Below are 14,761 nucleotides of genomic sequence, written 5' to 3'. Positions count from 1 at the left end.
ATTATCAGTTAACGGTTAAAGCCCCTCAACTGTGATGAACAACCCTTTGCTTAGGACGTGGAGGACTCATATGACATATTGGAAATGGGTGCGGAATTATGTATGGACGGTTGAACTAAGCAATTTCAAAAAACAAGCAGAAGCGCTTTTAATGAGGCAAAGAAAACACGTCTCGCAGAAGATTGGAAAGGCTATAAAGATGATCTGAGAATCTATAAGAAGGAAATCAGAGATGCCCAAAAGCATGCTTGGAAATCCTTTTGCGAAGAGGTTGAGGGGGCAACTGAGACCTCCATACTTCAAAAGATATTAGCAGGAAGTCCCCAAAATTGGGAACTGTTACAAAAAAGTGATGGTATTTTCACTACAACCAGTAAAAAGTCTTAAGAACTCTTACTTAACACTCACCCAGGCTGCTCAGACATTACTGGGCATTACATGGAAGACACAGTACACTGTCGTGAAATCAGAATAGAGGCTATATCTGAGGACCGACTCTTATGAGAGATTGAAGGTTTGAAACCTTTTAAATCACCGGGTCCAGATGGTATTTATCCAGTGGAACTGCAGAAAGTCGCTGGATATCTAACTCACTGGCTACTAGCAATCTTCAGAAGTTGCTTTCTTTACGGTCATATACCTCTTCTTTCCTACGGAAAACTTTGAAGAGATTGATAGAATTTCACTTAAGCCTAACTAAAGATACAAATCTTATCTCTACGTCACAACATGCCGATACGAAAGGGAATCGGTAGAGACAGCTCTACATAACTTTATTTACATGGCAGAGAGTTCACTGCACAAACAGGAATTTACTTTAGCTGCTTTTCTTGATATTTAAGGGGCCTTTAAGAATGTTGAAGGGGGAGGCAATCATTGCAGCACTCACTCATCTTTGGGGTAGAACCGGGCTTGGTAGATTTCATTGACAAAATGCTAAATAGCAGAATCATTGAAGCGAGTCTAGAGAATCGAGTATCGGCGCTCAGGAGATTGGTGAGTAGAGGTGCACCGCAAGGTGGAGTCCTCTCACCGCTTTTATGGAACGCAGTTGTAAATAAGCTTCTGTTAATACTGGAATCGGTGGGCTGTAAGGTGATAGCTTACCCCGATGATGTTGTTATTGCTGTGTCTGATAAATTTGTATCTACATTAAGAGACCTAATACAAAATGCTCTAGATATACTTTCTAGGTGGGCAGAAAAGTGTGTTGTAGGATTCAATTCAAGCAAAACACAATTCATATTGCTCACTAGAAAACACAGAATCACTCAGCTAAGTCCAATTATGCTCAAGGGGGAAGCTCTTGTGATTTCGGAACTAAACATAGATAGAAAATTTACTTGGAAGTCAAACATCTTAGAACGAGTTAGGAAAGAGAACCCAGCTTTTTATGCCTGTAAGAGAGGTAAGACCTTGGGAATTAAACCTAAGGTTGCTCATTGGCTTTATACTGCTGTCGTCAGACCCATTCTTCTATATGGAAATGTTATCTGGTGGTGTGCTATGCAAGAGAAAATCTGCACTGGTTGTTTCCATTTCTAAAAAAGTTCGGTTCCTTTCGGAAGAGAGGGCATATTCAAGTGTATATCAATATCTTTCTCAAATTATTTTGGAGGCATAAAACTGGCTAACACATGATAACAGCTGCAATTTTTCCCATTGATTATGGATGGTAGCTAAAATATATTACAATTACATGAAGCTGCAGAACGCACGCATTATCAAAATTATGCTTTTATATCGAATGACTTCACGATTTCTTATTTGCTAAGAGCTTTTAAATAATACATTTCATTTCTAATTTATCTCTCATTTTTCATTGCAGGCTGTCAATTTGTGCGGACGCTTTGCCTTCAGGGTAGCGAAGTCTGTTTTGATGGTAAGCTAAATTTTTAATATAAATATAAAAAAATACATAAATTAACCGATATTTTTTCATAGAAACAATAGAAAAAAATAGAATTAATCTAATAGAATTTGAATACACTCCCTTTTTTTGTGACATTCGCATGCTACAATTTCATATTAAAACTATTAAGGCTTGCCCCGGGCACGGCAATGGCTTTAAGGATCTACTTGCCCAGCTTCATTTAATCCTAAGAGTTTTAGCAGAATAATTCAGTGTGGTAATAGTGCAGACGGAATCCAAACTCAAATTCGCTTCGATTTGATTCCTGCCTTATACACATCACAGAATCACGCTTTATGGTGCTCCAGTATGTATTTTATTGGAAAGTGCCGCCGATCTCATAGCAAATACCTCCAAATCTATGAATATGAACATTTATCCGTCTGCAAATCCTGTACCTTCTGTGGGAACCTTTTGTGGCCACCATAAAAACGAATAGGATACTGGGTGTTGTGGCTAGGGAATGGTGGACGGTACCTGTTGCGAGACATTATGCAGAAAAAGGGTACTGAGAAAAGCTCTATTTAGTATTATTAGATTTAGATATTTAGATTCAGCTTTTTGTATAATACAAATGAGAGAGTTTTCCTTCTGGTCATGCCTGAAAAGTTCTCTTTAATCTAATTTTTGTGTTAGAGTAATAAAACGGCAAGTTTTTTATATTAAATGGCGACATAAAATAATCAACACATTAGCCAACTAAATAAATACTAAAATAGCGTAAGGTTTTCGTTTTTCAAGCACAGAAATTTGCGGCAGAGGATGGCTAGGAAGAACTACTACATACTTCGAAGGGTATCCGTATTTAGTCAGACAGCCTCGACTCCCTATGTGCCTCAGCTAAACCGCTTCACCATTCTCAATATTTTGGCACCAAGAAGCATTGTCTTGTGGGTCTGGATACCAGCACATGATGGTATCGACGGTAACGAACAGGCAGACTGCCTAGCGAAATTTGGAGCTATATCAAAATTCGGTGGACCAGAACCTATCTTCGGTCTTACCAAAACCCTAAGAGATAGCAAAACAATTAACGCTTCCTTCTCGAGAAGCGTCAAGTTGGCTCTTAAGTCCCGTTAAACAGACCCTACAAACTCCCATTTGATAGTATACGAGACTATTTTGTCTTCGTTATCATTTCAGGAAACTAGAATTAGTAGTAGGACCTGTCGTTTTTGAGAACGCATCCACCTCTCGCTAGAGAAAAACTCAGATATTCATGTGATATGACTCTGAATCTATTGGTAATATGGAACAAAACAGCACGAGGCAGTGCTCAAATTCATAAGAAGCCTTCAATTAGAGGTCTTATTATTCTTTATTATAATTAACTGGGTTTTGTTCGACCTGTGGAAGTATTAGAGAAATCCATTGCAATGAGACCTGAATCACAGAGTAATACAAGCCTAATTTGTTGTTCCAAAATTTGTGTTCCAAAAATAGTGGCTAGTCTATAAATTTTTTTTTAATATAATGATATATTAAGATTAGATGCGGCCGCCGTAGCCGAATGGGCTGGTGCGTGACTACCATTCGGAATTCACAGAGAGAACGTAGGTTCGAATCTCGGTGAAACACCAAAATAAGGGAAAACATTTTTCTAATAGCGGTCGCCCCTCGGCAGGCAATGGCAAACATCGGAGTATATTTCTGTCATGAAAAAGCTCGTCATAAAAAGTATCTGCTGTCCGAAGTCGCCTTGAAACTGTAGGTGCCTCCATTTGTGGAATAATATTAGGGCACACACCACAAATAGGAGAAGAAAAACACCCAAGAAGGGGGTGCGCGCCAATTATAATAATCATAATAATAGTAATAATAAAAGCCGTCGTTTTTATTATCAATAATATTTAGTCATATTTTTAATTAATATTTAATTCTCTTAAACAGATAAAATCTTTGGAAAATGTATACCAACGACCGGCGTCGATGTGGAGGATATAGAAAAGTAAGCATCTTCTTTCATTTACTTTTCTTCATTCACTTTCTTTAAGCATTTCTCCTTCCCTCTCACTTATTGCTTACACTTTATGTGATTACTCGTCGTCTGTCTTTCCAAAAACAAATAAAATTAAATTGTTGTCCCCTTTCCGATCTCGCAGAACACCTCTCACGGAGGAACAATCTCGCACCCTCGCCACAATGCTGGAAGAATTGCAGGGCGCCGGACTTGGTTGGGATCATCCCTACGTACAATGTCGCATTCAAGGCACTCTTTATTCACTCCAAAAACAGACTCAGTTACCCCCGAACCTTTGCGCCAACCTGGCACCCACGCCAACCGATTTCGATCCCGCTGGCGCTATGGCTTTCGTACGCTTCACTCCACCCGAAGAGGATTATGTTGACGAACGGTATTTCTATCCGCCACTGAAAAAACAGCAGCCGGTTAAGGAAGGCAACAGTCTCAACACTATTCTACATGAATTGCAGTTGCAGGACCGTCAACTTCGTCATGATCCGCTCGAGCTGGCACATTTCGGTAAATTGGACGCACAGGATCAACCCCAAATGGATCCGAATGTATTGGAAACCTTCTTGGAGAACGAGCGAGCGCGCATACAACGTGAACAAATGGAGCGCACAGCAGAAATTGAGGCAGCACAAGCGAATGAGGCGCGCAACCGCTTGGAACTCTATCAAATGTTAGCCGCATCTGAACCGGATCCGCAGCCGTATCAACGTAATCCGAGTAGCGCAATTGAAAAACTTGAACAGGTGGTTGAGCGCGAACGTGAAGTAGCGGCAAAGGCACCACCACCGGTTTATGTGCCGGATGAGCTATCGAATGATTCCAACGAATTATACTTTCCGGAACATTTTGCTTCTTTCAAACGCACCTCAAGCAAACACGCAGGCAGAGTTAAAGGCAGGCCAGTGCAGCGCTCATTCTTCCGCGAATTGGCCGCCGAGCAAGGTTTGGAGCAAGAACCTTTGGTGAATCATGATTTCAGTGAAAATGCGATCGATGAATCCGATCCGATGTTTTTGCCCACATACAAACGCAACAACGCAGATGATTATGCCAGTGACTCCGAACGCAAACAAATGGCTTTCGAAGATAGTCTCATACGCAATTCTTTGACACCCTTCGAAGAAGAAGCGATGCTCTCCTCGAATACTTATGCTCGTAATGCGCAAAAACCACGACCCGTGTTTACGGAAGGTGGATTAGTATATGTGCCCGAGGATGAGGAGGAAGTACGCAAGGCCAAGGCACGTGAAATACTGGCCAGCATGTTCGGGTTTACGCGGCATGAACGTTTGGATGTAAAGAAACCAGGGCCGTTGATCGGACCGCCGCCCAATGCCGTAGAGCCAGCGGGAAAGCAGAATGACACCGAAGGCGTGAAGGCAGGGAACAAGGAGGTTTTACCAGCGCATATTAAAGGCAGTAAGGAGGGTAGCAAAAAGAAGAAGGTGCTGAAGGATCATTCCGATGAAGATCATGCTCCGCACACTGTCGACACCGAATATGCGCATGTGTTCGTCAAGAACCCGTAAGTGAAATAAAAGAGAAGAAATAAAGCAGACTTACATTTCATAATAACTAATCATACAATTCAACACCCCCCCCCCCAACCTTTTTTTCGTTATTTCAGTATCGATAGCTGGAGTGACGGTGTGCGCATCATGAACGAATTGGCCAACATACTACATATGCAAGGATACTTTACCTATTTAACGTAAGTCACAACACACCACATCCTCGTCCACTTACCATAAAACTATACCATATTTGCATTTCTCCCCAACAGCGTTCAACCGCACGAAGTCTCTTTCCGGGTGGACTCAAATAACCCCGAACACAAGACCGCCGCCGATATTGCACGCATCATTAACGACAATCGCGGTGTAAAGAATAACATCTTGCGCCGCCTGGGCTTCACTGTGCTCCATGCTGGCGTTGGCGATAAGATCAAAGACGATTCGGATGTCGTTTCGGCGTCACGCATTGAGCTCGCCGAGCAAGGGCCTGATGTGACACACATTATGGCTTACATGTTTGCTGGTGCCGGCGCTGCAGCTGTGATTGTTATCTTTGTTACACTGATACTGATTAAGCGACATGACAAGAAACGCGACAAGTTGGGTGGACTCCAGTCGGGCATTAGTGGCGCAGAGAGTTGCAGCAAAGACTATCAAGATTTGTGTCGTGCACGCATGGCTGGCAAGGGCAGTGCCCCCGAGCCGGTAGCTAGTGGTCGTATAACATCGTTGAGTAAGGAAAATGATCGGCCACCATCATCGCGCTCAAGCACTTCATCTTGGAGTGAGGAACCGGCGCTAACCAACATGGATATCTCGACCGGGCATATGGTGTTGGTGAGTTAGGAAAGCAACAAATGAGTGTAGAGCTTTCACATTTTAACATTTGATTTCTCTTTCCCCTATTGTTCTAGTCTTACATGGAGGATCATTTGCGCAACAAGGGCCGTTTGCAGCGAGAATGGGAGGCATTGTGCCGTTATGAAGCCGAACCGAGTGCACGCGATGCAGCACAACAACCGCAATGCACTAATTTGAATCGACCAGGTGCTCCGCTACCTTATGATCACTCACGAGTCGTGCTCAATCACTTGGCCAACGCTGAGGGTTTGGATTACATCAATGCATCGACAATTGTAAGCAATAATAGACCTTTTTTAGAGTCACACCTTGAATTAGTTTGTTTGTCTATTTACACAAAACCCCTGCACGGAATGGGGGTATTAAAATTTCCATAGAAGTAGCGAGTTTTACGGAGAGAAGACTTATATAACTCTTTCGACCTACAGCTTACTGAGTATTCAGTCATCCTATCTTATACACTCCATTACTTACGTCATAAGAGCAATTGGCCTGATCTGATGCCTGATCTTTTGAACACAGAGGAGGACTTCATTTTCCTCCCCCAGCTGTTACCGCATCGAATACTTTCTGTGCCGGAGCGTTTATATCCATTCGGAAGACTTGACCCAAACAACGAAGCAACTGGATCTTTACTCCCTGCGCTATGTCTATTTCGTCATAAAACTCATATAGCTCATTGTGCTTGCCGTCGCCAACGTGCAAAAGTTCAAAAATCTTTCTCTCGAACACTCCAAGTGACACCGCATTGGATATTGACATCGTCCAAGCTCCATGCCCTCACGGAGTGTTAGTTTTGTTCGTTGGGAGAGAACTTTACTACTCAATTGCCTACTTAGTCCAAAGTAGCACTTGTTGGCAAGAGAGACTCTCCGTTGGATTTCAAGGCGAACATTGTTATTGGTGTTAATGCTGGTTGCTAAATAAACGAAGTCACTTACAACCTCGAAATCATAACTATCAACAGTGACATGGGCGCCGTCCCGCGAGTGTGCCGACTGCTTGTTTGGGATCAAACGGCTCGGATAGGCCCTTTCCCATTCTGACGGCACTGCTGGTATTGAGCAGCGTTATTTTGCATTGTCGTACTAGTTTTGAGGATAGAAGACAGAAGGATAGTGTGTGCCGATTCTCCTTTCTTGGGTCTGTTCCAAGACTTGGCGCATTAAGAATATCTGATCAATGCGAAACTAATATTTACATTAGATGTTATCAGCTGCATTGGCGATGTCAATCTGCCGTTCTTGAATGCGCGAATCACATACTTTTCGTTGTGGTGCGTCATTTTATACTTATTAATCCAGGCCAAACCATTCCTCAGTTAGCGCCGAAAAACTGAGTTACATGTAGGCGGAGCTTCGAGACTAGACGAGGCAGCCATATAAATATATTCTCTATCCATAAATAATGGAATTTTTTAAATTGTCTACTAATGCCTTAAGGAAATCCGCAAAATGCGCTATAAATATTTTTCGTCACCGTAATCCCAATAATAATATATAATTTTCTTATGCTATTCATTCAGCTTCTACTCACACACTCTCTTTCTCCTTCATTTCCAGACCGACCATGATCCACGCGCACCAGCTTACGTCGCCGCTCAAGGACCACTACCGACGACTCTGGCACACTTCTGGCAAATGATTTGGGAACAAGGCGCTGTCGTCATTGTATCACTGTGTCGCCTGCAGGAAAACGGAGAGATCGCGTGCGCACGCTACTGGCCTGAAGAGGGCGCCGAGGTTTATCACATCTATGAAGTGAGTGCTGACAGTTCAGATGCAGCCAAGGCAGACTTTGTTTTATTTCTATGCCATTTATTTACAATTTTAAGGTTCACTTGGTGAGCGAGCATATATGGTGTGATGACTACCTCGTACGCTCCTTCTATCTGAAGAATTTGCGTACCAGCGAGACGCGCACAGTAACACAATTCCACTTCCTCTCCTGGCCACAGGGGGGCGTGCCAACGCAAGCTAAAGCATTGCTGGACTTCCGAAGGTAAGAGAAAGCTTTCAATTAGTGAAAGAAGAAAAAGAAAGAATCAAAAAAATCAAAGAGTAGGCAATTGAATATGAACTGAAAAGAGAAAGGAAAAAAGGGAAAAGATAGGAAAAATAGAGTTAGAGATTGGGGAAAGTAATAGTAGTGAGGCAAGCAAGCGCTGAAGAGTCCCTTATATTTCCCACCATTTCAAATTTTTAATTTCAGGAAAGTGAACAAGTCCTATCGCGGCCGCTCCTGCCCGATTGTGGTGCACGGTAGCGCTGGTGCTGGCCGCACCGGTGCCTACATACTGCTCGATCTTGTGCTGGGACGCATGAATAAGGGCGCACGTGAAATCGATATCGCCGCCACGTTGGAACATTTACGCGATCAACGCGCCGGATTAGTGGCCACGCGGCAACAATTCGAATTCGTGCTAATGGCTGTGGCCGAAGAGGTCCATGCAATTTTGAAGGCGCTGCCAGCAAATCAATCGAATGAAAAGCGCGAACTGGAGGCAAAAGAAACAACAACAGGCACCTTAAAAGAGGAGGAAGCGGGCAGTGAGGAGGTGGTACCAACAACATCCAAATCTTCTGCCAAATCAACCACGGCGGCGGCAGCTGCGTCGGCAACGGCAGGCACAAAAGAAAAGGAGCAGCAACAAAAGGGAAGTGAGAAGAGTGAGAAAGAGCGAGGCAAAACGGAGGTAAAGGAGTCGAAAACCGCACCAACAGCAGCGACTGCGACGCCGACGAAGAGTGCAACGGCAGCGGTGGCGGTGAAGAAAAAGTAAGCGAAGGCGGCGGTGTAGTGTTGAACGCGCGCATAAACTAAGCGCGCGAGAGCGGTTGGTTTTTTTTTTGTCAGTTATTCAAACGATTTTTTTAACTAACTTTTTTAAAAAGTTAAACTTAACAAAAACTTAAACAAGTTTAAAAAATATTATTTCAAGGCACGTAGTAAGTTGGCGAGTTCGAAACAGGCTAAATTTGGGAGGCAAGAAGCAGGCTTAATTTTATTTAAGGACAAAATTTAAAAAAAAATTTAAAAAGTTTTCAGTTACAAAAATATTTTTCAAAACTAGCATAGAGAATTTAATTACATTAAAAACGTGTAATTTTCATTGCATTGCTATGCTTTTTGCATACTACGCATAAAAATATTGAAATGCCAATTCACACAATCACTTTTGGCACTTGACTTCGTTCAGTGGGGCGCGCATGCGTTGCATTTTGCTTTTCCATTAACGCGTCGTCGCTTCAATATATCAAACCAATCCAGCCCATTGAAGCGGTGCGTCTTATAAAAGTAAATTGCGCATGCGCGACAAGCAAATCAGAACAACACACACAACCAAAATATATGTAGTTTTAGGCAGCATGCAAAGACAAACAATTATTTATGCAACTTAAGCGAAAACATAAGAATATATTTGAAAAAAAATGGAAAATGGAAAATTATCGTATTAAATGTTTATTTCAAGTGAAAAAAGACATGAATTAATTATATACCACAACTAAATATGCTATTATGCAAGTAAGTAAAGAAAGTATTATCGATGTGCATTGAAATCTATTTGAAATAACCGCGTATACATGTACAACAACAATAAATACACAACTATCCGTATACATACATATACAATATTTGAAGAGATGCTTCGATTGAAAAATTACAAAAAAACATGAAATGCAAAAAACGAAGCATACATATAGGCCGTAAAAATGGTTTGAATTACAATTTTTTCATTCGCCCCACAAGCCAGCAAACAGCAGTAAAAAATTGATAAATTATATGCAAAAACAATAATAGCAGCTTTGAAAGCTCAGCGCATTCTGCTACCACCACCACCACAACCACGACACCTCCACCTAACACTTCTTGGTAGCAAATGTTAATCAAATGAACATTTTAAAGGAAACTTTTATAGATATACATATTTATGTTTTTTGAATGTTCCTACAACAACTATTTGTGTTAGTTTTAAATTATGGCAAATTTGATTGTGATGTGCAAAATATTTTAAAATATATAAACATACATACTTATATATGTTTGAATGTCTTACCAAACAAATTACCTACGACTATACATACATACGATAAATACATATACCATATATCCATATATATCAGTGTAATGTGTACCTAAAGATAAATAATCAAATAAATCAACTTCGCAAATTTATGTGCAAAATCATATATTTACAATGTATTAAATGCGTACTATCAAACATAAGCATACATATTTACAAACGCTAAGTAATGACATTTAAATACATATATACCTATGCATATATATACATAAATATATATTATATATTTACATTAATTGAAAAAGAAATCCCACATTATGTACTTATATACTATGCATATTTAAAAATACCACATCAGATGCGTTCCAAGCTAAACAAAAACCAAAAGTAAGTCAAATTAATATTTAAAAATTTACTTTGGTTGATTTCTACTTGATCTATTTGTGTGTATATATGTACATATTTTACCTACATAACTACTTAAATTTTGATGTAATGTAAACTTGACACCACAAAAGAATACGAAAGAATACACTTTAAGAGTGGTAAATTTTTCAAAACACAAAGTTCATAATGATGTGAGAGTGAAAGCTAAGCAAATGACAATTTTCGGAAGAAAAACAAAGAAACAAAATTTGATTATTATGCAAGGCAGGCTTTCACGCATAAAAAAGAGCTTTCACTCAGAAGAGCGAACATTCGCTAAGAAGAGTGAGCTTTAACCTACGTAACTACTTAAATTTTGATGTAATGCAAGCTTGACAGCACACAAGAATACGAAAGAAATCATTTTGAAAGTAGTAAATTTTTCAGAGCACAAAGTTCATAATTATATGAAAGTGAAAGCTACGCAAATGAGAATTTTCGCAACAAAAAAAATTAAACACAAGTTGATTATTACGCAAGGCAAGCTTTCACTCCTAAAAAGGAGCTTTCACTTAGAGAAGTTAGCTTCCACTAATAACAGTGAGCTTTCACCTCAAAGAGTGAACGAGCCCTCAGTTAGAGCCGTGAGTTTTTACTCATAAGAATGGGCTTTCACTAAGAAAAGTGAGCTTTCACTAAAAAAAAAGTGGCTTTTCGCTAAGAAATTTCAGCTTTCACTCAACAATGCTGAACTTTTGCTCACAGGTGCAAACTTTCATATGCAGATTAAAATTTGAACTCGAAAGTGAAAGTGAAAGCGAAAGTGAAACTGAAAGCTTTCACATGCAATCAATCAGTTGCTTTCAGTAACAAAAAGAAAGCTTACACTTAACTTTAACATAACTACACATGTAAGCTTTCACACGCAAGTGTGAGCTGCCACTAATGAGTACAAGCTTTCACACACAAAATTTGCGCTTTCACTCATCGCCACAAGCTTTCGTAATTCTCTTATTCACTCATCATTTGTCATAGGTATGTGCAGCACGCTTAAAACTCTTAAATTCATGTATACATTATTTATGTGTTGATGTGCATTATTTCAAAAAATATATATACATACGCGTGTAGGTACACATACATATAAAACACAATACATACAAAATTTATTTGGTATATCTTAACGCCTTTTTGCGCACTTCAAAATTCCATTATTTGCAAAATTTCGAAATGATACAATTTTACTTAACTTTTCTACGAGGGCAGCTAAAAATTGTAGAATTTTGCAAATTTGTTATTTTGAAATGGAAATAAAAAGAGCACAAGCTTTTATAATGGCGAAAAAAAATCACATGAGGCATAACAAAAAAAAAAACTCCTAAAAAAAATCAAACACTAATAAAAATGGAGGCGCACAAATTTTGAAAGTGAATTCGCCAAATTTTATTGAATGAATAAGTAATATAAAAAAAAAATAATAACAAACAATAAAAAATTTAAATCAATAAATCAATAAAATAATGAAATATAAAATATTCAAAATAAAAATTGCAATCTTTAAAAACATGCAAACTAGAAATCAATTGCACTGTCTCACATGATTACTATTTATAATAAACAGTAAACAGGTTTTCATAACCATAAAATTTACATACGCGCCACTTCGTGATTACACAAAAGAGTAACTGGTTACAGTAAATGTGAGATCAACGCGGTAACCGGATCGATTAAAAAGTACATCGATAAGTTAATGGTTAAAAATAACCATTTTAACGGTAAAGAAATAAACAGCTGATAACAGCAGTATTTGGTTTATCGTTCTAAAACGGCTAGTAACTCCTTTGCAATAACTGGTCACTGTTTTGTGATGATCGCTAACTAGATAGGTGGCCGATAAATAACTTTTTTAATAGGGAAAGATTTCACACGTGAAAGCTTTCAACAAGCTTTCGCACTAATAACTATTTCATAATGGCAGAAAGTTTTTAAAAGCGCACAATTTATTAAAGAGCATTATATGCTCACGCCAAGTAAATGAAATAATTGAAATCAAAAACTGAGCCACAGAAACTAAGCCACAGAAGAATGTAGGAGAATACAGGAGACGAAATTGGGCTAAAAGCTGCAAAAAATAGAGGAGATGAAAGGGTTGCGAAGTCTTTAAACGCACATATTTTTTTTTTTTTAACTAACAAATGTCATTCATACACAGCAAAGCAAATACAACTAAAATAATTTCAATCATTTGCGAAAAAAAAATCTCATTAAGCCTGTTGGAATTCATAGAACTGTTGACAGATCACAAAAGTTACGAAACTTTCAACAATACGGCCCAACGAACTACATTGACTATATTGAATGGGAACCCTTGTAATCACATATTTTTAAATACGAGAAGAAAATGTTTTTTTTCTAATATTAAACGAACCCTATTCGCTTTTGTCACTTTAAAGTCTATTCCGCTTAAGTTTATTTCGGCGCAAAATGTAGTAGAGCATATTTTTGCTGCAATTTACAGTGAACTGATTGAGACTTAGTTATATGGTATATATATATATACTTTTTTTTGGCTTTTGAGCACAAAATAACGTCACTGATTTTAGCAATTTTATTGGTAGAGCCTTCCAATTTCATCAGTGCTTTTAATAGCAATTTTATTGCTAGAGCCTTCCAATTTCACATTCATTCAATATTTCGGTTGCGCAAACCAACCCTCACCCCCTTAAAACCTTCGTGCGTGTATAAAAATTTCGAAAATTACTAACATTTTTTTATTGCTTGCCTTCTATGCATTCTCACAATTTTATATAGTTAAAATCTAATTTAGAATCTACAACCTTGAAGGCTTTAATCAAAACTGTTGATTGTTGTTTTAAGCACCACTGCTTCGGTTAGAGTGCCCGCTACTAATTTTCTGTGGTAACTTTCTGATATCTGCCTTGTGCTAGCAATCTGAAAATGATATCTAATGAAATAAATTTTTCCAGGTAACATTTTAAAGACATTTTCGCTTTGTACAGATTTCATGTCTTTACAGAATTTACGATCGCAAATATCGATTAAAGAAAGTTTTAACTATCTCACCTGTAAAGTAGAAGATAGAAGAAAAAGACTGGTAAGCAGTAATCTGGAAATTCTTGAAAAAGTCATTTTTAACAGAAATTAAATACCAAGAAATTTAAAGTTTTGGCGGTTATCTTAGAAGCAACATAAATATTTTTAAATTTTTTGTTTTGTAAATTTTTTTGTTTTTAGTAATTTTTTTTTTATTTTTTTAATAATTAATAAAATTTTTTTTTTTTGGAATTTTGATTTAGTTTATTTTCTTTTATTTATTTACTTATTAATATTTTTTTTTTTGCTTTGATAGTTCAATAAGAGCATTGCGAACAGATCCTTCCTTCCACTGCCTTTTCTAAACAGTACCTTTTTCCGATATCACTTGGTGCTACAGACTCATATCAGCATTTTAGTAGACATTTTCCTTACTATTTGAGGCTCTCATAATCAAGACTGTTATGCTACTTCTTTGCTTCTTCGCTTTTCTTATTTCGAGCAACATTTTGACGATACCTTTGGCGTTAGAAAAGTGGTAGAGGTATCGAAGCAGATGTTTGTGTTTGATAACATTTCAAAATAAATTTTCATTTGTTTACACTAAACGCCTTATAGGAAATTTATAAATATTCAAAATTATTATAATTATTTTTTTTTTGTTCAGAATTCAAAAATTTGGTGTACTAATTTTGTTAATAATGCTAAAAATTGGCTATACAAAAGTCTGCTGATTTGGAATCTTCAGATTCTCTAATGCCTTGCCCTGGTTCAACAGTTTGTAAAGCCACTCAGAAATGATATTTGTACGTATGCAGTTTCTAAAGTCGGTTAGACGCGGTTTTTAAATTTCTATAGAACCATGCTAAGGCGGACTTAAATTCACAGAGTATTTTTTTTTTTTAACAATTAGGAAATATCTACATGATTAGCCTTAATGCTTTCCTTCAGTTTTATGAAACACTGCCCTAATTGGGAACTTCATTCCAAGTTTTTGTGTTTTGTTTTTTGTTTTTTTGGGGGTTTCTGCATGACAAAAGTTGTGTATTTCAGAA

The 14,761-nt window shown here is 38.2% G+C and overlaps 1 protein-coding gene across 1 annotated transcript; it reads left to right on the top strand.

Annotated features, from left to right (window-relative positions):
- Positions 1–1,821: 1,821 nt before the first annotated feature.
- LOC128864854 (receptor-type tyrosine-protein phosphatase-like N) lies at positions 1,822–12,084 on the top strand (the record flags this gene model as incomplete). Its single annotated transcript, XM_054104612.1, has 9 exons — positions 1,822–1,882; positions 3,803–3,860; positions 4,015–5,412; positions 5,515–5,598; positions 5,671–6,238; positions 6,316–6,537; positions 7,825–8,022; positions 8,097–8,263; positions 8,474–12,084. Coding segments are annotated over 9 exons (3,327 nt in total), but the record flags the coding sequence as incomplete, so codon positions are not given.
- Between the last annotated feature and the right edge of the window lie 2,677 nt (positions 12,085–14,761).

This window comes from Anastrepha ludens, chromosome 5 (assembly GCF_028408465.1).
Source record: "Anastrepha ludens isolate Willacy chromosome 5, idAnaLude1.1, whole genome shotgun sequence".
Lineage (NCBI taxonomy): Eukaryota > Metazoa > Arthropoda > Insecta > Diptera > Tephritidae > Anastrepha > Anastrepha ludens.
The sequence above is the reverse complement of the archived record's forward strand: the minus strand, read 5'-3'. Positions and strand labels throughout refer to the sequence as shown.